Raw genomic sequence first — 24629 nt, 5'->3', positions numbered from 1 at the left:
CATATAACAAACCCATATCAGGACACATTAATATCCTACTCTTCTCACCATTTTGAAAATTAATTTTCACTCACTCAAAAGAAAATAACTCTATATTTTCACCAAAATCTTCAAGAAATAATATTAGTTTTTAAAATTATTTCAAATCATTACCACATGCAGTTTTATATCATGCCGGATCGTCACATGCAGTTTTACATCATGCCGGATCATCAACAATTAGCAAATAAGCATCAATCCATCAAGTTTAAACTACAAAAAGGTTAAACTCTACGCATATACAACTATTATAAACATAGGAGTATAGCACTCACACCATTACTCACAAAAAGAACGAATAATTAATCCAATTCACATCACTCATAGTTCCTAAATGAACAATATAAGTGATTTCACAAAACAAACACAACAAAATTGTTAGACCAACACGACTGACACACAATACTCACTTGGTCTGACTGCACAGACCTGCTCTGATCGACACATAACCCACACAGTCCGAAGACAACGGGGCTCTGATACCAATTGTAACACCCAAACCCATTATTTATATATTTCTACCTTTAGTAAAATCTTTTTCAAAATACGCAACGGAAAATCACAGATGAAAAACTGGTGCAAACTGCAGTATTTACGCCCGGGGCGGAAATATTTACGCCTGGGGCGGAACTTTACGCCTGAGGCGGAAATGTTTACGCCTGGGGCGGAAAAACATCTGAAAGGCTGGCTGCTCACTGCTCTGCCGTTTCAGGCGGAAATTATTGGACAGCCTCTCATTGCAACGATCATAACTTGGGCTACGAAAGTCCAATGGAGACGCACATATACTCGTTGGAAAGCTAACAAACAGGGCTACAACTTTTATGTTGACCACTAAAACCAGTTCACAACGAAAAGAGGTCAAAATTGCACGTAAAGGTTCAGACCTCATAGATAACAATTTTCTACATTTCTCATTTCAAACTCTAAACTCTCAAGATTCTCACATAAACCATTTTTCATGTTATAAACCCCAAATAAGTTCATATTCAAGCAAAACAAACATATCTAAACACAAAAGGACGGTTCATTTCTCAGATCTACGCCATAAACATCGAAAAAGTAAAGATTGACACTTTTTCATTAAAACTCTCAAGAACACAAAGTTCTTGAGTTTAATCCATTAGAAAGCTCGTTTTAACCATTATTTCCGTTCATTAATCATGTTACAAGCATGTTAAACATATCAAGAACCTTAGGAACGATTTCCATCAAGAAAATCCGTTCTAAGCTAAAACGAAAATGGGGTGGAGGAAGTTCGGGTGAGGAGAAATCGACATTCTCCCCTTCCTCGAGTCACCCACGAATATGAAATCTACTCTCTTACCTGGATTCGAAGAAAACACGACGAAGATCTCGAATCCCTAGCTCTCCCCTTGCTCTAGCTCCCAAGATCTCCTCTTCTCCTCTCAAGAACACAAGAACCATGAGAAATGAAATGTTTCTCCCTTCCTTCATGGCCATATGGCGCCCCCTCACACACACAAGGCCCATTGGGCCTCAAGCCCAATTGGCTTAGCCCAATAACACGTTAACTCTCTCTCTCGCTCTCTCGCTTAATAACTAAAGTACTCGATAAATAACTCAAGTTATTAACTTAATTAAAATGCCACGTTAAATAAAATATTTTAACACATAAAAATAATAATACGAAAATTGGGTCGTTACACCTTCCCCTATTTCTCACACTCCTTCACACCCTCCTCACCATTCTACCCATGTTCCTGCTAAACCACCAACTGGTCACCACCACCATCATCACCCACCTGCTTATGCTCCTGTTAAGCCTCCTATTCACACTCCCGTTGTTCCAACACACCCACCATTGCACCCCCCTGTTCCAGCTCACCCACCATTGCATCCTTCTCCTGTTCCTAGACGCTTTATAGCTGTTCAAGGTGTTGTTTATGTAAAATCTTGCAAGTATGCTGGTGTTCATACTCTCTTGGGAGCTAAAGCACTTCATGGTTTGTTTCTCAACTTTTAACTTCACTATTTTTGTTTTCTCAGTAATGTCATTCTCATAGATCTTTTGTGATACAGCGATATTTCAACTTTTGTATATTTTGTACACTTTCCCAGTAATGTCATTATTTTTCTTTTTGTTGCTAAAAGACAATGACCATTATTAATTTTGTTTTCAAAATTGAATATTGAAGGTGCCGTTGTGAAGCTACAATGTAACAGCACAAAGTACAAGTTTGTTCAAACACATAAGACTGATAAGAATGGTTATTTCTTCATTGAAGGCCCAAAGAGTATCAAAACCTATGCACCTCATAAGTGTAATGTTGTTTTGGTTAGTGCTCCAAATGGGCTGAAGCCTTCAAATCTTAATGGTGGGCTTACTGGTGCTGCTCTTAGGTCCGGGAAACCTTATGTGTCTAAGGGTCTTCATTTCACTATTTACACTGTTGGGCCTCTTGCATTTGAGCCCAAATGTCCTCGTTAATTAAGATGATTAGAATATTAAAAAATTAATTTCGAGTTTATTTATAAATTAGATTGTTGTGTTTTAGTGTTAGGAGGTTGGTTTCATCTTGTGTTAAAATATGGTGTTTACTTTTGAGCTTGAATCATCACTACATGATAAAGAGTGATGTTATGTGTGTGTGATTTATGGTTCTTGTAAGAATTATTATTAAATACTAGTATTAATTAAAGAAATGATGTTTATCGCTTTTGTTTAATTTGTTTACTCTAATCTATTTGTCGTTTTATTTACCAAGAAAATTGTCGGATTTATTTTTATAAAAGACTTAAATTAACGAATTAAACGAGGGGTAGTAGAAACCTCACAATCTAAAACTAGAAGAGCATGCAAAAAATCATATTCAGAAATAATTAAATTCGGGGAGAAAGGAGCATCAAATCCCTTTTGGATAATAAATCCGAAAAATTTAGTAGATTAAACACCTCTTCTAGGAGAGGTTCGAGATAAGATGTGATGGTAAAATACGATTGAGAACAACATCTGAAACAAAGGTAGAGTCTATTTTAAAAATGACACAGTTAAGATGACGAGCAATACGCATACCATGAACTAAACTCCACATCTCAGCACCCTGAGCATTATTGCGGCCAAAGTTGCAATAAAAACCTTGAATAAGACCACCATGAGAGTCTCTAAGCAATTTGCCACACGCTGAGAAGTCATTCCTTTTACTTTGCGCTACATCTACATTAAACTTAAGAGTATCTATAGGAGGGAGCTCTCATCTAATAGGAATGATGGAGCAAAAGCTCTCCATATAAGCCGCGGGTTTAATAATACTATTAACTACCATTTGCACTCGGTTAGCTATATGAAGAAGCCAAATGTGTCGAAGGTTGGAATACTAATTAAAAACCAATCATTACGATCCTTCCACAATGATTTGATAGAGACGCCAAAAACAGTCACCCAACTCCAAGTGTATTTTCAATATCTCCATTATCAAGGTACCATTCAAGCCAAGACATGAGATCCATGCTAAAGAATTTTGCCCAATTATCAGGTTTGATAATTGAGGACCAAAATTTCATTATTTCTTCGAAGTCTCTTAATACATGCATAATGGATTCAAGTCCTTGTTGGCGCTGGGGACAACTATTGCCATTTGTCATATTGATATTGTGGTTCTCTTCATTAGTCATAAGACTACCACGACCCACTTTCCGGAAAAAAGAACGGATCCTATTAGGACCTTTCCATTTCTAAACTAGATTTCTATTAGGACATTTCCATTTATAAATTTTTTAGGTATATTTGAATGTACTTACTATAAATTAGTGAAAAAAATGATGAACGTGATGCAGATGAGGATGAATAAGATAAAAAAAATTACGGATATTTAAAAAGACTATTGAAATAATAAATTTGTCTTAAAAGTGTGTGACTATTATTAAATTACCCTGTATTTACTATTGATTTTTTTTTTGTGTGAACCGGATATCGTCTGCACGCAATTGCAGAGACTAATCCCACGAGCCATATGGGACCCAAATGGCGACAAGCTCTCCCTATGAATTTTAACGTTGCTACATATCCAAGCGAGATATCAAACTCAGAACCTTGATTAAGTTAGAAGAGACTCGTGCCATATCATATCAGCGCTCTTGATATTTATTGTTAACTTTACATATATATAAATTGATAGTAGTATTAATAAGAGATGTATTTAAAAATTAATAATAATTGCACCTAAAAATTTATAAAAAAGAGACAAACTATTTTTGAAAAAAAGTCTTATAATTAAAAACCTTGGAAGAATTTTTAGAAAAGAATATTCATGTGATTAAGTATAATTATATTTATGATTGTCATTATTCATAGGTTATTATTAGTGTATATATAAAAATAATTACAAATAAATACAAATATAATTATACTTAATAACATGAATATTCTATTCTATATGTATTCACAACAATTTTATTTTCCAAAGCTAACATTTTTTAAAAAGGGGGAATGATTTTGGGCATTAGCTGCTATAAATCAACCCTCACACTCACATAACACCATCATCACTTCACTTTCCTTTCCTCTCCTATCTTTTTCTAGATTACTTTCTCTTACAAAGAGAAATGGCCAAAACCCTTGCAATGTGGCTTCTTTTCCTTCAACTAACCTCTTTCATTGCATTTGCCGAACACCTTGAAACTCTTCCACCAACTTACCCTCCTCATCACTCACATTCTCCACTTCACCCTCCAACTAAGTCACCACATCATCCACCGTCTAACGCCCCTCACCACCATCATCACCACCATAATCACACACCATCCCCTGCTCCTTCCCCTATTTCTCACACTCCTTCACACCCTCCTCACCATTCTACCCATGTTCCTGCTAAACCACCAACTGGTCACCACCACCATCATCACCCACCTGCTTATGCTCCTGTTAAGCCTCCTATTCACACTCCCGTTGTTCCAACACACCCACCATTGCACCCCCCTGTTCCAGCTCACCCACCATTGCATCCTTCTCCTGTTCCTAGACGCTTTATAGCTGTTCAAGGTGTTGTTTATGTAAAATCTTGCAAGTATGCTGGTGTTCATACTCTCTTGGGAGCTAAAGCACTTCATGGTTTGTTTCTCAACTTTTAACTTCACTATTTTTGTTTTCTCAGTAATGTCATTCTCATAGATCTTTTGTGATACAGCGATATTTCAACTTTTGTATATTTTGTACACTTTCCCAGTAATGTCATTATTTTTCTTTTTGTTGCTAAAAGACAATGACCATTATTAATTTTGTTTTCAAAATTGAATATTGAAGGTGCCGTTGTGAAGCTACAATGTAACAGCACAAAGTACAAGTTTGTTCAAACACATAAGACTGATAAGAATGGTTATTTCTTCATTGAAGGCCCAAAGAGTATCAAAACCTATGCACCTCATAAGTGTAATGTTGTTTTGGTTAGTGCTCCAAATGGGCTGAAGCCTTCAAATCTTAATGGTGGGCTTACTGGTGCTGCTCTTAGGTCCGGGAAACCTTATGTGTCTAAGGGTCTTCATTTCACTATTTACACTGTTGGGCCTCTTGCATTTGAGCCCAAATGTCCTCGTTAATTAAGATGATTAGAATATTAAAAAATTAATTTCGAGTTTATTTATAAATTAGATTGTTGTGTTTTAGTGTTAGGAGGTTGGTTTCATCTTGTGTTAAAATATGGTGTTTACTTTTGAGCTTGAATCATCACTACATGATAAAGAGTGATGTTATGTGTGTGTGATTTATGGTTCTTGTAAGAATTATTATTAAATACTAGTATTAATTAAAGAAATGATGTTTATCGCTTTTGTTTAATTTGTTTACTCTAATCTATTTGTCGTTTTATTTACCAAGAAAATTGTCGGATTTATTTTTATAAAAGACTTAAATTAACGAATTAAACGAGGGGTAGTAGAAACCTCACAATCTAAAACTAGAAGAGCATGCAAAAAATCATATTCAGAAATAATTAAATTCGGGGAGAAAGGAGCATCAAATCCCTTTTGGATAATAAATCCGAAAAATTTAGTAGATTAAACACCTCTTCTAGGAGAGGTTCGAGATAAGATGTGATGGTAAAATACGATTGAGAACAACATCTGAAACAAAGGTAGAGTCTATTTTAAAAATGACACAGTTAAGATGACGAGCAATACGCATACCATGAACTAAACTCCACATCTCAGCACCCTGAGCATTATTGCGGCCAAAGTTGCAATAAAAACCTTGAATAAGACCACCATGAGAGTCTCTAAGCAATTTGCCACACGCTGAGAAGTCATTCCTTTTACTTTGCGCTACATCTACATTAAACTTAAGAGTATCTATAGGAGGGAGCTCTCATCTAATAGGAATGATGGAGCAAAAGCTCTCCATATAAGCCGCGGGTTTAATAATACTATTAACTACCATTTGCACTCGGTTAGCTATATGAAGAAGCCAAATGTGTCGAAGGTTGGAATACTAATTAAAAACCAATCATTACGATCCTTCCACAATGATTTGATAGAGACGCCAAAAACAGTCACCCAACTCCAAGTGTATTTTCAATATCTCCATTATCAAGGTACCATTCAAGCCAAGACATGAGATCCATGCTAAAGAATTTTGCCCAATTATCAGGTTTGATAATTGAGGACCAAAATTTCATTATTTCTTCGAAGTCTCTTAATACATGCATAATGGATTCAAGTCCTTGTTGGCGCTGGGGACAACTATTGCCATTTGTCATATTGATATTGTGGTTCTCTTCATTAGTCATAAGACTACCACGACCCACTTTCCGGAAAAAAGAACGGATCCTATTAGGACCTTTCCATTTCTAAACTAGATTTCTATTAGGACATTTCCATTTATAAATTTTTTAGGTATATTTGAATGTACTTACTATAAATTAGTGAAAAAAATGATGAACGTGATGCAGATGAGGATGAATAAGATAAAAAAAATTACGGATATTTAAAAAGACTATTGAAATAATAAATTTGTCTTAAAAGTGTGTGACTATTATTAAATTACCCTGTATTTACTATTGATTTTTTTTTTGTGTGAACCGGATATCGTCTGCACGCAATTGCAGAGACTAATCCCACGAGCCATGTGGGACCCAAATGGCGACAAGCTCTCCCTATGAATTTTAACGTTGCTACATATCCAAGCGAGATATCAAACTCAGAACCTTGATTAAGTTAGAAGAGACTCGTGCCATATCATATCAGCGCTCTTGATATTTATTGTTAACTTTACATATATATAAATTGATAGTAGTATTAATAAGAGATGTATTTAAAAATTAATAATAATTGCACCTAAAAATTTATAAAAAAGAGACAAACTATTTTTGAAAAAAAGTCTTATAATTAAAAACCTTGGAAGAATTTTTAGAAAAGAATATTCATGTGATTAAGTATAATTATATTTATGATTGTCATTATTCATAGGTTATTATTAGTGTATATATAAAAATAATTACAAATAAATACAAATATAATTATACTTAATAACATGAATATTCTATTCTATATGTATTCACAACAATTTTATTTTCCAAAGCTAACATTTTTTAAAAAGGGGGAATGATTTTGGGCATTAGCTGCTATAAATCAACCCTCACACTCACATAACACCATCATCACTTCACTTTCCTTTCCTCTCCTATCTTTTTCTAGATTACTTTCTCTTACAAAGAGAAATGGCCAAAACCCTTGCAATGTGGCTTCTTTTCCTTCAACTAACCTCTTTCATTGCATTTGCCGAACACCTTGAAACTCTTCCACCAACTTACCCTCCTCATCACTCACATTCTCCACTTCACCCTCCAACTAAGTCACCACATCATCCACCGTCTAACGCCCCTCACCACCATCATCACCACCATAATCACACACCATCCCCTGCTCCTTCCCCTATTTCTCACACTCCTTCACACCCTCCTCACCATTCTACCCATGTTCCTGCTAAACCACCAACTGGTCACCACCACCATCATCACCCACCTGCTTATGCTCCTGTTAAGCCTCCTATTCACACTCCCGTTGTTCCAACACACCCACCATTGCACCCCCCTGTTCCAGCTCACCCACCATTGCATCCTTCTCCTGTTCCTAGACGCTTTATAGCTGTTCAAGGTGTTGTTTATGTAAAATCTTGCAAGTATGCTGGTGTTCATACTCTCTTGGGAGCTAAAGCACTTCATGGTTTGTTTCTCAACTTTTAACTTCACTATTTTTGTTTTCTCAGTAATGTCATTCTCATAGATCTTTTGTGATACAGCGATATTTCAACTTTTGTATATTTTGTACACTTTCCCAGTAATGTCATTATTTTTCTTTTTGTTGCTAAAAGACAATGACCATTATTAATTTTGTTTTCAAAATTGAATATTGAAGGTGCCGTTGTGAAGCTACAATGTAACAGCACAAAGTACAAGTTTGTTCAAACACATAAGACTGATAAGAATGGTTATTTCTTCATTGAAGGCCCAAAGAGTATCAAAACCTATGCACCTCATAAGTGTAATGTTGTTTTGGTTAGTGCTCCAAATGGGCTGAAGCCTTCAAATCTTAATGGTGGGCTTACTGGTGCTGCTCTTAGGTCCGGGAAACCTTATGTGTCTAAGGGTCTTCATTTCACTATTTACACTGTTGGGCCTCTTGCATTTGAGCCCAAATGTCCTCGTTAATTAAGATGATTAGAATATTAAAAAATTAATTTCGAGTTTATTTATAAATTAGATTGTTGTGTTTTAGTGTTAGGAGGTTGGTTTCATCTTGTGTTAAAATATGGTGTTTACTTTTGAGCTTGAATCATCACTACATGATAAAGAGTGATGTTATGTGTGTGTGATTTATGGTTCTTGTAAGAATTATTATTAAATACTAGTATTAATTAAAGAAATGATGTTTATCGCTTTTGTTTAATTTGTTTACTCTAATCTATTTGTCGTTTTATTTACCAAGAAAATTGTCGGATTTATTTTTATAAAAGACTTAAATTAACGAATTAAACGAGGGGTAGTAGAAACCTCACAATCTAAAACTAGAAGAGCATGCAAAAAATCATATTCAGAAATAATTAAATTCGGGGAGAAAGGAGCATCAAATCCCTTTTGGATAATAAATCCGAAAAATTTAGTAGATTAAACACCTCTTCTAGGAGAGGTTCGAGATAAGATGTGATGGTAAAATACGATTGAGAACAACATCTGAAACAAAGGTAGAGTCTATTTTAAAAATGACACAGTTAAGATGACGAGCAATACGCATACCATGAACTAAACTCCACATCTCAGCACCCTGAGCATTATTGCGGCCAAAGTTGCAATAAAAACCTTGAATAAGACCACCATGAGAGTCTCTAAGCAATTTGCCACACGCTGAGAAGTCATTCCTTTTACTTTGCGCTACATCTACATTAAACTTAAGAGTATCTATAGGAGGGAGCTCTCATCTAATAGGAATGATGGAGCAAAAGCTCTCCATATAAGCCGCGGGTTTAATAATACTATTAACTACCATTTGCACTCGGTTAGCTATATGAAGAAGCCAAATGTGTCGAAGGTTGGAATACTAATTAAAAACCAATCATTACGATCCTTCCACAATGATTTGATAGAGACGCCAAAAACAGTCACCCAACTCCAAGTGTATTTTCAATATCTCCATTATCAAGGTACCATTCAAGCCAAGACATGAGATCCATGCTAAAGAATTTTGCCCAATTATCAGGTTTGATAATTGAGGACCAAAATTTCATTATTTCTTCGAAGTCTCTTAATACATGCATAATGGATTCAAGTCCTTGTTGGCGCTGGGGACAACTATTGCCATTTGTCATATTGATATTGTGGTTCTCTTCATTAGTCATAAGACTACCACGACCCACTTTCCGGAAAAAAGAACGGATCCTATTAGGACCTTTCCATTTCTAAACTAGATTTCTATTAGGACATTTCCATTTATAAATTTTTTAGGTATATTTGAATGTACTTACTATAAATTAGTGAAAAAAATGATGAACGTGATGCAGATGAGGATGAATAAGATAAAAAAAATTACGGATATTTAAAAAGACTATTGAAATAATAAATTTGTCTTAAAAGTGTGTGACTATTATTAAATTACCCTGTATTTACTATTGATTTTTTTTTTGTGTGAACCGGATATCGTCTGCACGCAATTGCAGAGACTAATCCCACGAGCCATGTGGGACCCAAATGGCGACAAGCTCTCCCTATGAATTTTAACGTTGCTACATATCCAAGCGAGATATCAAACTCAGAACCTTGATTAAGTTAGAAGAGACTCGTGCCATATCATATCAGCGCTCTTGATATTTATTGTTAACTTTACATATATATAAATTGATAGTAGTATTAATAAGAGATGTATTTAAAAATTAATAATAATTGCACCTAAAAATTTATAAAAAAGAGACAAACTAATTTTGAAAAAAAGTCTTATAATTAAAAACCTTGGAAGAATTTTTAGAAAAGAATATTCATGTGATTAAGTATAATTATATTTATGATTGTCATTATTCATAGGTTATTATTAGTGTATATATAAAAATAATTACAAATAAATACAAATATAATTATACTTAATAACATGAATATTCTATTCTATATGTATTCACAACAATTTTATTTTCCAAAGCTAACATTTTTTAAAAAGGGGGAATGATTTTGGGCATTAGCTACTATAAATCAACCCTCACACTCACATAACACGATCATCACTTCACTTTCCTTTCCTCTCCTATCTTTTTCTAGATTACTTTCTCTTACAAAGAGAAATGGCCAAAACCCTTGCAATGTGGCTTCTTTTCCTTCAACTAACCTCTTTCATTGCATTTGCCGAACACCTTGAAACTCTTCCACCAACTTACCCTCCTCATCACTCACATTCTCCACTTCACCCTCCAACTAAGTCACCACATCATCCACCGTCTAACGCCCCTCACCACCATCATCACCACCATAATCACACACCATCCCCTGCTCCTTCCCCTATTTCTCACACTCCTTCACACCCTCCTCACCATTCTACCCATGTTCCTGCTAAACCACCAACTGGTCACCACCACCATCATCACCCACCTGCTTATGCTCCTGTTAAGCCTCCTATTCACACTCCCGTTGTTCCAACACACCCACCATTGCACCCCCCTGTTCCAGCTCACCCACCATTGCATCCTTCTCCTGTTCCTAGACGCTTTATAGCTGTTCAAGGTGTTGTTTATGTAAAATCTTGCAAGTATGCTGGTGTTCATACTCTCTTGGGGAGCTAAAGCACTTCATGGTTTGTTTCTCAACTTTTAACTTCACTATTTTTGTTTTCTCAGTAATGTCATTCTCATAGATCTTTTGTGATACAGTGATATTTCAACTTTTGTATATTTTGTACACTTTCCCAGTAATGTCATTATTTTTCTTTTTGTTGCTAAAAGACAATGACCATTATTAATTTTGTTTTCAAAATTGAATATTGAAGGTGCCGTTGTGAAGCTACAATGTAAGAGCACAAAGTACAAGTTTGTTCAAACACATAAGACTGATAAGAATGGTTATTTCTTCATTGAAGGCCCAAAGAGTATCAAAACCTATGCACCTCATAAGTGTAATGTTGTTTTGGTTAGTGCTCCAAATGGGCTGAAGCCTTCAAATCTTAATGGTGGGCTTACTGGTGCTGCTCTTAGGTCCAGGAAACCTTATGTGTCTAAGGGTCTTCATTTCACTATTTACACTGTTGGGCCTCTTGCATTTGAGCCCAAATGTCCTCGTTAATTAAGATGATTAGAATATTAAAAAATTAATTTCGAGTTTATTTATAAATTAGATTGTTGTGTTTTAGTGTTAGGAGGTTGGTTTCATCTTGTGTTAAAATATGGTGTTTACTTTTGAGCTTGAATCATCACTACATGATAAAGAGTGATGTTATGTGTGTGTGATTTATGGTTCTTGTAAGAATTATTATTAAATACTAGTATTAATTAAAGAAATGATGTTTATCGCTTTTGTTTAATTTGTTTACTCTAATCTATTTGTCGTTTTATTTACCAAGAAAATTGTCGGATTTATTTTTATAAAAGACTTAAATTAACGAATTAAACGAGGGGTAGTAGAAACCTCACAATCTAAAACTAGAAGAGCATGCAAAAAATCATATTCAGAAATAATTAAATTCGGGGAGAAAGGAGCATCAAATCCCTTTTGGACAATAAATCCGAAAAATTTAGTAGATTAAACACCTCTTCTAGGAGAGGTTCGAGATAAGATGTGATGGTAAAATACGATTGAGAACAACATCTGCAACAAAGGTAGAGTCTATTTTAAAAATGACACGGTTAAGATGACGAGCAATACGCATACCATGAACTAAACTCCACATCTCAGCACCCTGAGCATTATTGCGGCCAAAGTTGCAATAAAAACCTTGAATAAGACCACCATGAGAGTCTCTAAGCAATTTGCCACACGCTGAGAAGTCATTCCTTTTACTTTGCGCTACATCTACATTAAACTTAAGAGTATCTATAGGAGGGAGCTCCATCTAATAGGAATGATGGAGCAAAAGCTCTCCATATAAGCCGCGGGTTTAATAATACTATTAACTACCATTTGCACTCGGTTAGCTATATGAAGAAGCCAAATGTGTCGAAGGTTGGAATACTAATTAAAAACCAATCATTACGATCCTTCCACAATGATTTGATAGAGACGCCAAAAACAGTCACCCAACTCCAAGTGTATTTTCAATATCTCCATTATCAAGGTACCATTCAAGCCAAGACATGAGATCCATGCTAAAGAATTTTGCCCAATTATCAGGTTTGATAATTGAGGACCAAAATTTCATTATTTCTTCGAAGTCTCTTAATACATGCATAATGGATTCAAGTCCTTGTTGGCGCTGGGGACAACTATTGCCATTTGTCATATTGATATTGTGGTTCTCTTCATTAGTCATAAGACTACCACGAGCCACTTTCCGGAAAAAAGAACGGATCCTATTAGGACCTTTCCATTTCTAAACTAGATTTCTATTAGGACATTTCCATTTATAAATTTTTTAGGTATATTTGAATGTACTTTCTTACTATAAATTAGTGAAAAAAATGATGAACGTGATGCAGATGAGGATGAATAAGATAAAAAAAATTACGGATATTTAAAAAGACTATTGAAATAATAAATTTGTCTTAAAAGTGTGTGACTATTATTAAATTACCCTGTATTTACTATTGATTTTTTTTTTTGTGTGAACCGGATATCGTCTGCACGCAATTGCAGAGACTAATCCCACGAGCCATGTGGGACCCAAATGGCGACAAGCTCTCCCTATGAATTTTAACGTTGCTACATATCCAAGCGAGATATCAAACTCAGAACCTTGATTAAGTTAGAAGAGACTCGTGCCATATCATATCAGCGCTCTTGATATTTATTGTTAACTTTACATATATATAAATTGATAGTAGTATTAATAAGAGATGTATTTAAAAATTAATAATAATTGCACCTAAAAATTTATAAAAAAGAGACAAACTATTTTTGAAAAAAAGTCTTATAATTAAAAACCTTGGAAGAATTTTTAGAAAAGAATATTCATGTGATTAAGTATAATTATATTTATAATTATTTTATTTATGATTGTCATTATTCATAGGTTATTATTAGTGTATATATAAAAATAATTACAAATAAATACAAATATAATTATACTTAATAACATGAATATTCTATTCTATATGTATTCACAACAATTTTATTTTCCAAAGCTAACATTTTTTAAAAAGGGGGAATGATTTTGGGCATTAGCTGCTATAAATCAACCCTCACACTCACATAACACCATCATCACTTCACTTTCCTTTCCTCTCCTATCTTTTTCTAGATTACTTTCTCTTACAAAGAGAAATGGCCAAAACCCTTGCAATGTGGCTTCTTTTCCTTCAACTAACCTCTTTCATTGCATTTGCCGAACACCTTGAAACTCTTCCACCAACTTACCCTCCTCATCACTCACATTCTCCACTTCACCCTCCAACTAAGTCACCACATCATCCACCGTCTAACGCCCCTCACCACCATCATCACCACCATAATCACACACCATCCCCTGCTCCTTCCCCTATTTCTCACACTCCTTCACACCCTCCTCACCATTCTACCCCTGTTCCTGCTAAACCACCAACTGGTCACCACCACCATCATCACCCACCTGCTTATGCTCCTGTTAAGCCTCCTATTCACACTCCCGTTGTTCCAACACACCCACCATTGCACCCCCCTGTTCCAGCTCACCCACCATTGCATCCTTCTCCTGTTCCTAGACGCTTTATAGCTGTTCAAGGTGTTGTTTATGTAAAATCTTGCAAGTATGCTGGTGTTCATACTCTCTTGGGAGCTAAAGCACTTCATGGTTTGTTTCTCAACTTTTAACTTCACTATTTTTGTTTTCTCAGTAATGTCATTCTCATAGATCTTTTGTGATACAGTGATATTTCAACTTTTGTATATTTTGTACACTTTCCCAGTAATGTCATTATTTTTCTTTTTGTTGCTAAAAGACAATGACCATTATTAATTTTGTTTTCAAAATTGAATATTGAAGGTGCCGTTGTGAAGCTACAATGTAACAGCACAAAGTACAAGTTTGTTCAAACACATAAGACTGATAAGAATGGTTATTTCTTCATTGAAGGCCCAAAGAGTATCAAAACCTATGCACCTCATAAGTGTAATGTTGTTTTGGTTAGTGCTCCAAATGGGCTGAAGCCTTCAAATCTTAATGGTGGGCTTACTGGTGCTGCTCTTAGGTCTGGGAAACCTTATGTGTCTAAGGGTCTTCATTTCACTATTTACACTGTTGGGCCTCTTGCATTTGAGCCCAAATGTCCTCGTTAATTAAGATGATTAGAATATTAAAAAATTAATTTCGAGTTTATTTATAAATTAGATTGTTGTGTTTTAGTGTTAGGAGGTTGGTTTCATCTTGTGTTAAAATATGGTGTTTACTTTTGAGCTTGAATCATCACTACATGATAAAGAGTGATGTTATGTGTGTGTGATTTATGGTTCTTGTAAGAATTATTATTAAATACTAGTATTAATTAAAGAAATGATGTTTATCGCTTTTGTTTAATTTGTTTACTCTAATCTATTTGTCGTTTTATTTACCAAGAAAATTGTCGGATTTATTTTTATAAAAGACTTAAATTAACGAATTAAACGAGGGGTAGTAGAAACCTCACAATCTAAAACTAGAAGAGCATGCAAAAAATCATATTCAGAAATAATTAAATTCGGGGAGAAAGGAGCATCAAATCCCTTTTGGATAATAAATCCGAAAAATTTAGTAGATTAAACACCTCTTCTAGGAGAGGTTTGAGATAAGAGATGATGGTAAAATACGATTGAGAACAACATCTGCAATAAAGGTAGAGTCTATTTTAAAAATGACACGGTTAAGATGACGAGCAATACGCATACCATGAACTAAACTCCACATCTCAGCACCCTGAGCATTATTGCGGCCAAAGTTGCAATAAAAACCTTGAATAAGACCACCATGAGAGTCTCTAAGCAATTTGCCACACGCTGAGAAGTCATTCCTTTTACTTTGCGCTACATCTACATTAAACTTAAGAGTATCTATAGGAGGGAGCTCCCATCTAATAGGAATGATGGAGCAAAAGCTCTCCATATAAGCCGCGGGTTTAATAATACTATTAACTACCATTTGCACTCGGTTAGCTATATGAAGAAGCCAAATGTGTCGAAGGTTGGAATACTAATTAAAAACCAATCATTACGATCCTTCCACAATGATTTGATAGAGACGCCAAAAACAGTCACCCAACTCCAAGTGTATTTTCAATATCTCCATTATCAAGGTACCATTCAAGCCAAGACATGAGATCCATGCTAAAGAATTTTGCCCAATTATCAGGTTTGATAATTGAGGACCAAAATTTCATTATTTCTTCGAAGTCTCTTAATACATGCATAATGGATTCAAGTCCTTGTTGGCGCTGGGGACAACTATTGCCATTTGTCATATTGATATTGTGGTTCTCTTCATTAGTCATAAGACTACCACGAGCCACTTTCCGGAAAAAAGAACGGATCCTATTAGGACCTTTCCATTTCTAAACTAGATTTCTATTAGGACATTTCCATTTATAAATTTTTTAGGTATATTTGAATGTACTTTCTTACTATAAATTAGTGAAAAAAATGATGAACGTGATGCAGATGAGGATGAATAAGATAAAAAAAATTACGGATATTTAAAAAGACTATTGAAATAATAAATTTGTCTTAAAAGTGTGTGACTATTATTAAATTACCCTGTATTTACTATTGATTTTTTTTTTTGTGTGAACCGGATATCGTCTGCACGCAATTGCAGAGACTAATCCCACGAACCATGTGGGACCCAAATGGCGACAAGCTCTCCCTATGAATTTTAACGTTGCTACATATCCAAGCGAGATATCAAACTCAGAACCTTGATTAAGTTAGAAGAGACTTGTGCCATATCATATCAGCGCTCTTGATATTTATTGTTAACTTTACATATATATAAATTGATAGTAGTATTAATAAGAGATGTATTTAAAAATTAATAATAATTGCACCTAAAAATTTATAAAAAAGAGACAAACTATTTTTGAAAAAAAGTCTTATAATTGAAAACCTTGGAAGAATTTTTAGAAAAGAATATTCATGTGATTAAGTATAATTATATTTATAACTATTTTATTTATGATTGTCATTATTCATAGGTTATTATTAGTGTATATATAAAAATAATTACAAATAAATACAAGTATAATTATACTTAATAACATGAATATTCTATTCTATATGTATTCACAACAATTTTATTTTCCAAAGCTAACATTTTTTAAAAAGGGGGAATGATTTTGGGCATTAGCTGCTATAAATCAACCCTCACACTCACATAACACCATCATCACTTCACTTTCCTTTCCTCTCCTATCTTTTTCTAGATTACTTTCTCTTACAAAGAGAAATGGCCAAAACCCTTGCAATGTGGCTTCTTTTCCTTCAACTAACCTCTTTCATTGCATTTGCCGAACACCTTGAAACTCTTCCACCAACTTACCCTCCTCATCACTCACATTCTCCACTTCACCCTCCAACTAAGTCACCACATCATCCACCGTCTAACGCCCCTCACCACCATCATCACCACCATAATCACACACCATCCCCTGCTCCTTCCCCTATTTCTCACACTCCTTCACACCCTCCTCACCATTCTACCCCTGTTCCTGCTAAACCACCAACTGGTCACCACCACCATCATCACCCACCTGCTTATGCTCCTGTTAAGCCTCCTATTCACACTCCCGTTGTTCCAACACACCCACCATTGCACCCCCCTGTTCCAGCTCACCCACCATTGCATCCTTCTCCTGTTCCTAGATGCTTTATAGCTGTTCAAGGTGTTGTTTATGTAAAATCTTGCAAGTATGCTGGTGTTCATACTCTCTTGGGAGCTAAAGCACTTCATGGTTTGTTTCTCAACTTTTAAGTTCACTATTTTTGTTTTCTCAGTAATGTCATTCTCATAGATCTTTTGTGATACAGTGATATTTCAACTTTTGTATATTTTGTACACTTTCCCAGTAATGTCATTATTTTTCTTTTTGTTGCTAAAAGACAATGACCATTATTAATTTTGTTTTCAAAATTGAATATTGAAGGTGCCGTTGTGAAGCTACAATGTAACAGCACAAAGTACAAGTTTGTTCAAACACATAAGACTGATAAGAATGGTTATTTCTTCATTGAAGGCCCAAAGAGTATCAAAACCTATGCACCTCATAAGTGTAATGTTGTTTTGGTTAGTGCTCCAAATGGGCTGAAGCCTTCAAATCTTAATGGTGGGCTTACTGGTGCTGCTCTTAGGTCCGAGAAACCTTATGTGTCTAAGGGTCTTCATTTCACTATTTACACTGTTGGGCCTCTTGCATTTGAGCCCAAATGTCCTCGTTAATTAAGATGATTAGAATATTAAAAAATTAATTTCGAGTTTATTTATAAATTAGATTGTTGTGTTTTAGTGTTAGGAGGTTGGTTTCATCTTGTGTTAAAATATGGTGTTTACTTTTGAGCTTGAATCATCACTACATGATAAAGAGTGATGTTATGTGTGTGTGATTTATGGTTCTTGTAAGAATTATTATTAAATACTAGTATTAATTAAAGAAATGATGTTTATCGCTTTTGTTTAATTTGTTTACTCTAATCTATTTGTCGTTTTATTTACCAAGAAAATTGTCGGATTTATTTTTATAAAAGACTTAAATTAACGAATTAAACGAGGGGTAGTAGAAACCTCACAATCTAAAACTAGAAGAGCATGCAAAAAATCATATTCAGAAATAATTAAATTCGGGGAGAAAGGAGCATCAAATCCCTTTTGGATAATAAATCCGAAAAATTTAGTAGATTAAACACCTCTTCTAGGAGAGGTTTGAGATAAGAGGTGATGGTAAAATACGATTGAGAACAACATCTGCAATAAAGGTAGAGTCTATTTTAAAAATGACACGGTTAAGATGACGAGCAATACGCATACCATGAACTAAACTCCACATCTCAGCACCCTGAGCATTATTGCGGCCAAAGTTGCAATAAAAACCTTGAATAAGACCACCATGAGAGTCTCTAAGCAATTTGCCACACGCTGAGAAGTCATTCCTTTTACTTTGCGCTACATCTACATTAAACTTAAGAGTATCTATAGGAGGGAGCTCCCATCTAATAGGAATGATGGAGCAAAAGCTCTCCATATAAGCCGCGGGTTTAATAATACTATTAACTACCATTTGCACTCGGTTAGCTATATGAAGAAGCCAAATGTGTCGAAGGTTGGAATACTAATTAAAAACCAATCATTACGATCCTTCCACAATGATTTGATAGAGACGCCAAAAACAGTCACCCAACTCCAAGTGTATTTTCAATATCTCCATTATCAAGGTACCATTCAAGCCAAGACATGAGATCCATGCTAAAGAATTTTGCCCAATTATCAGGTTTGATAATTGAGGACCAAAATTTCATTATTTCTTCGAAGTCTCTTAATACATGCATAATGGATTCAAGTCCTTGTTGGCGCTGGGGACAACTATTGCCATTTGTCATATTGATATTGTGGTTCTCTTCATTAGTCATAAGACTACCATGAGCCACTTTCCGGAAAAAAGAACGGATCCTATTAGGACCTTTCCATTTCTAAACTAGATTTCTATTAGGACATTTCCATTTATAAATTTTTTAGGTATATTTGAATGTACTTTCTTACTATAAATTAGTGAAAAAAATGATGAACGTGATGCAGATGAGGATGAAGAAAGTTAAAAAAAATTACGGATATTTAAAAAGACTATTGAAATAATAAATTTGTCTTAAAAGTGTGTGACTATTATTAAATTACCCTGTATTTACTATTGATTTTTTTTTTTTGTGTGAACCGGATATCGTCTGCACGCAATTGCAGAGACTAATCCCACGAACCATGTGGGACCCAAATGGCGACAAGCTCTCCCTATGAATTTTAACGTTGCTTCATATCCAAGCGAGATATCAAACTCAGAAACTTGATTAAGTTAGAAGAGACTCGTGCCATATCATATCAGCGCTCTTGATATTTATTGTTAACGTTACATATATATAAATTGATAGTAGTATTAATAAGAGATGTATTTAAAAATTAATAATAATTGCACCTAAAAATTTATAAAAAAGAGACAAACTATTTTTGAAAAAAAGTCTTATAATTGAAAACCTTGGAAGAATTTTTAGAAAAGAATATTCATGTGATTAAGTATAATTATATTTATAACTATTTTATTTATGATTGTCATTATTCATAGGTTATTATTAGTGTATATATAAAAATAATTACAAATAAATACAAATATAATTATACTTAATAACATGAATATTCTATTCTATATGTATTCACAACAATTTTATTTTCCAAAGCTAACATTTTTTAAAAAGGGGGAATGATTTTGGGCATTAGCTGCTATAAATCAACCCTCACACTCACATAACACCATCATCACTTCACTTTCCTTTCCTCTCCTATCTTTTTCTAGATTACTTTCTCTTACAAAGAGAAATGGCCAAAACCCTTGCAATGTGGCTTCTTTTCCTTCAACTAACCTCTTTCATTGCATTTGCCGAACACCTTGAAACTCTTCCACCAACTTACCCTCCTCATCACTCACATTCTCCACTTCACCCTCCAACTAAGTCACCACATCATCCACCGTCTAACGCCCCTCACCACCATCATCACCACCATAATCACACACCATCCCCTGCTCCTTCCCCTATTTCTCACACTCCTTCACACCCTCCTCACCATTCTACCCCTGTTCTTGCTAAACCACCAACTGGTCACCACCACCATCATCACCCACCTGCTTATGCTCCTGTTAAGCCTCCTATTCACACTCCCGTTGTTCCAACACATCCACCATTGCACCCCCCTGTTCCAGCTCACCCACCATTGCATCCTTCTCCTGTTCCTAGACGCTTTATAGCTGTTCAAGGTGTTGTTTATGTAAAATCTTGCAAGTATGCTGGTGTTCATACTCTCTTGGGAGCTAAAGCACTTCATGGTTTGTTTCTCAACTTTTAACTTCACTATTTTTGTTTTCTCAGTAATGTCATTCTCATAGATCTTTTGTGATACAGTGATATTTCAACTTTTGTATATTTTGTACACTTTCCCAGTAATGTCATTATTTTTCTTTTTGTTGCTAAAAGACAATGACCATTATTAATTTTGTTTTCAAAATTGAATATTGAAGGTGCCGTTGTGAAGCTACAATGTAACAGCACAAAGTACAAGTTTGTTCAAACACATAAGACTGATAAGAATGGTTATTTCTTCATTGAAGGCCCAAAGAGTATCAAAACCTATGCACCTCATAAGTGTAATGTTGTTTTGGTTAGTGCTCCAAATGGGCTGAAGCCTTCAAATCTTAATGGTGGGCTTACTGGTGCTGCTCTTAGGTCCGGGAAACCTTATGTGTCTAAGGGTCTTCATTTCACTATTTACACTGTTGGGCCTCTTGCATTTGAGCCCAAATGTCCTCGTTAATTAAGATGATTAGAATATTAAAAAATTAATTTCGAGTTTATTTATAAATTAGATTGTTGTGTTTTAGTGTTAGGAGGTTGGTTTCATCTTGTGTTAAAATATGGTGTTTACTTTTGAGCTTGAATCATCACTACATGATAAAGAGTGATGTTATGTGTGTGTGATTTATGGTTCTTGTAAGAATTATTATTAAATACTAGTATTAATTAAAGAAATGATGTTTATCGCTTTTGTTTAATTTGTTTACTCTAATCTATTTGTCGTTTTATTTACCAAGAAAATTGTCGGATTTATTTTTATAAAAGACTTAAATTAACGAATTAAACGAGGGGTAGTAGAAACCTCACAATCTAAAACTAGAAGAGCATGCAAAAAATCATATTCAGAAATAATTAAATTCGGGGAGAAAGGAGCATCAAATCCCTTTTGGATAATAAATCCGAAAAATTTAGTAGATTAAACACCTCTTCTAGGAGAGGTTTGAGATAAGAGGTGATGGTAAAATACGATTGAGAACAACATCTGCAATAAAGGTAGAGTCTATTTTAAAAATGACACGGTTAAGATGACGAGCAATACGCATACCATGAACTAAACTCCACATCTCAGCACCCTGAGCATTATTGCGGCCAAAGTTGCAATAAAAACCTTGAATAAGACCACCATGAGAGTCTCTAAGCAATTTGCCACACGCTGAGAAGTCATTCCTTTTACTTTGCGCTACATCTACATTAAACTTAAGAGTATCTATAGGAGGGAGCTCCCATCTAATCGGAATGATGGAGCAAAAGCTCTCCATATAAGCCGCGGGTTTAATAATACTATTAACTACCATTTGCACTCGGTTAGCTATATGAAGAAGCCAAATGTGTCGAAGGTTGGAATACTAATTAAAAACCAATCATTACGATCCTTCCACAATGATTTGATAGAGACGCCAAAAACAGTCACCCAACTCCAAGTGTATTTTCAATATCTCCATTATCAAGGTACCATTCAAGCCAAGACATGAGATCCATGCTAAAGAATTTTGCCCAATTATCAGGTTTGATAATTGAGGACCAAAATTTCATTATTTCTTCGAAGTCTCTTAATACATGCATAATGGATTCAAGTCCTTGTTGGCGCTGGGGACAACTATTGCCATTTGTCATATTGATATTGTGGTTCTCTTCATTAGTCATAAGACTACCACGAGCCACTTTCTGGAAAAAAGAACGGATCCTATTAGGACCTTTCCATTTCTAAACTAGATTTCTATTAGGACATTTCCATTTATAAATTTTTTAGGTATATTTGAATGTACTTTCTTACTATAAATTAGTGAAAAAAATGATGAACGTGATGCAGATGAGGATGAATAAGATAAAAAAAATTACGGATATTTAAAAAGACTATTGAAATAATAAATTTGTCTTAAAAGTGTGTGACTATTATTAAATTACCCTGTATTTACTATTGATTTTTTTTTTTGTGTGAACCGGATATCGTCTGCACGCAATTGCAGAGACTAATCCCACGAACCATGTGGGACCCAAATGGCGACAAGCTCTCCCTATGAATTTTAACGTTGCTACATATCCAAGCGAGATATCAAACTCAGAACCTTGATTAAGTTAGAAGAGACTCGTGCCATATCATATCAGCGCTCTTGATATTTATTGTTAACTTTACATATATATAAATTGATAGTAGTATTAATAAGAGATGTATTTAAAAATTAATAATAATTGCACCTAAAAATTTATAAAAAAGAGACAAACTATTTTTGAAAAAAAGTCTTATAATTGAAAACCTTGGAAGAATTTTTAGAAAAGAATATTCATGTGATTAAGTATAATTATATTTATAACTATTTTATTTATGATTGTCATTATTCATAGGTTATTATTAGTGTATATATAAAAATAATTACAAATAAATACAAATATAATTATACTTAATAACATGAATATTCTATTCTATATGTATTCACAACAATTTTATTTTCCAAAGCTAACATTTTTTAAAAAGGGGGAATGATTTTGGGCATTAGCTGCTATAAATCAACCCTCACACTCACATAACACCATCATCACTTCACTTTCCTTTCCTCTCCTATCTTTTTCTAGATTACTTTCTCTTACAAAGAGAAATGGCCAAAACCCTTGCAATGTGGCTTCTTTTCCTTCAACTAACCTCTTTCATTGCATTTGCCGAACACCTTGAAACTCTTCCACCAACTTACCCTCCTCATCACTCACATTCTCCACTTCACCCTCCAACTAAGTCACCACATCATCCACCGTCTAACGCCCCTCACCACCATCATCACCACCATAATCACACACCATCCCCTGCTCCTTCCCCTATTTCTCACACTCCTTCACACCCTCCTCACCATTCTACCCCTGTTCCTGCTAAACCACCAACTGGTCACCACCACCATCATCACCCACCTGCTTATGCTCCTGTTAAGCCTCCTATTCACACTCCCGTTGTTCCAACACATCCACCATTGCACCCCCCTGTTCCAGCTCACCCACCATTGCATCCTTCTCCTGTTCCTAGACGCTTTATAGCTGTTCAAGGTGTTGTTTATGTAAAATCTTGCAAGTATGCTGGTGTTCATACTCTCTTGGGAGCTAAAGCACTTCATGGTTTGTTTCTCAACTTTTAACTTCACTATTTTTGTTTTCTCAGTAATGTCATTCTCATAGATCTTTTGTGATACAGTGATATTTCAACTTTTGTATATTTTGTACACTTTCCCAGTAATGTCATTATTTTTCTTTTTGTTGCTAAAAGACAATGACCATTATTAATTTTGTTTTCAAAATTGAATATTGAAGGTGCCGTTGTGAAGCTACAATGTAACAGCACAAAGTACAAGTTTGTTCAAACACATAAGACTGATAAGAATGGTTATTTCTTCATTGAAGGCCCAAAGAGTATCAAAACCTATGCACCTCATAAGTGTAATGTTGTTTTGGTTAGTGCTCCAAATGGGCTGAAGCCTTCAAATCTTAATGGTGGGCTTACTGGTGCTGCTCTTAGGTCCGGGAAACCTTATGTGTCTAAGGGTCTTCATTTCACTATTTACACTGTTGGGCCTCTTGCATTTGAGCCCAAATGTCCTCGTTAATTAAGATGATTAGAATATTAAAAAATTAATTTCGAGTTTATTTATAAATTAGATTGTTGTGTTTTAGTGTTAGGAGGTTGGTTTCATCTTGTGTTAAAATATGGTGTTTACTTTTGAGCTTGAATCATCACTACATGATAAAGAGTGATGTTATGTGTGTGTGATTTATGGTTCTTGTAAGAATTATTATTAAATACTAGTATTAATTAAAGAAATGATGTTTATCGCTTTTGTTTAATTTGTTTACTCTAATCTATTTGTCGTTTTATTTACCAAGAAAATTGTCGGATTTATTTTTATAAAAGACTTAAATTAACGAATTAAACGA

The 24629-nt window shown here is 34.7% G+C and overlaps 8 protein-coding genes across 8 annotated transcripts; all 8 read left to right on the top strand.

The window, feature by feature from the left end:
- Positions 1 to 1705: 1705 nt before the first annotated feature.
- LOC123914680 (non-classical arabinogalactan protein 31-like) lies at positions 1706 to 2491 on the top strand (the record flags this gene model as incomplete). Its single annotated transcript, XM_045965867.1, has 2 exons — positions 1706 to 2006; positions 2199 to 2491. Coding segments are annotated over 2 exons (594 nt in total), but the record flags the coding sequence as incomplete, so codon positions are not given.
- Positions 2492 to 4605: 2114 nt separating this feature from the next.
- On the top strand, positions 4606 to 5595 carry LOC123918376 (non-classical arabinogalactan protein 31-like). Its single transcript, XM_045970401.1, has 2 exons — positions 4606 to 5110; positions 5303 to 5595. Exons 1-2 carry the CDS (start codon positions 4606 to 4608, stop codon positions 5593 to 5595), a joined length of 798 nt encoding a protein of 265 aa, XP_045826357.1.
- Positions 5596 to 7709: 2114 nt separating this feature from the next.
- On the top strand, positions 7710 to 8699 carry LOC123918373 (non-classical arabinogalactan protein 31-like). The gene is made up of 2 exons (XM_045970398.1): positions 7710 to 8214; positions 8407 to 8699. The coding sequence occupies exons 1-2, from the start codon at positions 7710 to 7712 to the stop codon at positions 8697 to 8699; spliced, it is 798 nt and encodes a 265-aa protein (XP_045826354.1).
- A 2114-nt stretch (positions 8700 to 10813) lies between these two features.
- On the top strand, positions 10814 to 11804 carry LOC123918680 (non-classical arabinogalactan protein 31-like). The gene is made up of 2 exons (XM_045970797.1): positions 10814 to 11305; positions 11499 to 11804. Exons 1-2 carry the CDS (start codon positions 10814 to 10816, stop codon positions 11802 to 11804), a joined length of 798 nt encoding a protein of 265 aa, XP_045826753.1.
- Positions 11805 to 13937: 2133 nt separating this feature from the next.
- Positions 13938 to 14927, top strand: LOC123918361 (non-classical arabinogalactan protein 31-like). Its single transcript, XM_045970385.1, has 2 exons — positions 13938 to 14442; positions 14635 to 14927. The coding sequence occupies exons 1-2, from the start codon at positions 13938 to 13940 to the stop codon at positions 14925 to 14927; spliced, it is 798 nt and encodes a 265-aa protein (XP_045826341.1).
- Positions 14928 to 17061: 2134 nt separating this feature from the next.
- Positions 17062 to 18051, top strand: LOC123918353 (non-classical arabinogalactan protein 31-like). Its single transcript, XM_045970377.1, has 2 exons — positions 17062 to 17566; positions 17759 to 18051. Exons 1-2 carry the CDS (start codon positions 17062 to 17064, stop codon positions 18049 to 18051), a joined length of 798 nt encoding a protein of 265 aa, XP_045826333.1.
- A 2136-nt stretch (positions 18052 to 20187) lies between these two features.
- On the top strand, positions 20188 to 21177 carry LOC123918378 (non-classical arabinogalactan protein 31-like). Its single transcript, XM_045970403.1, has 2 exons — positions 20188 to 20692; positions 20885 to 21177. Exons 1-2 carry the CDS (start codon positions 20188 to 20190, stop codon positions 21175 to 21177), a joined length of 798 nt encoding a protein of 265 aa, XP_045826359.1.
- A 2134-nt stretch (positions 21178 to 23311) lies between these two features.
- LOC123918450 (non-classical arabinogalactan protein 31-like) lies at positions 23312 to 24301 on the top strand. Its single transcript, XM_045970511.1, has 2 exons — positions 23312 to 23816; positions 24009 to 24301. Exons 1-2 carry the CDS (start codon positions 23312 to 23314, stop codon positions 24299 to 24301), a joined length of 798 nt encoding a protein of 265 aa, XP_045826467.1.
- The last annotated feature ends 328 nt before the right edge of the window (positions 24302 to 24629 follow it).

This window comes from Trifolium pratense, linkage group LG3 (assembly GCF_020283565.1).
Source record: "Trifolium pratense cultivar HEN17-A07 linkage group LG3, ARS_RC_1.1, whole genome shotgun sequence".
Taxonomy (NCBI): Eukaryota; Viridiplantae; Streptophyta; class Magnoliopsida; order Fabales; family Fabaceae; genus Trifolium; species Trifolium pratense.
This window is presented reverse-complemented; position numbering and strand designations above follow the sequence as displayed.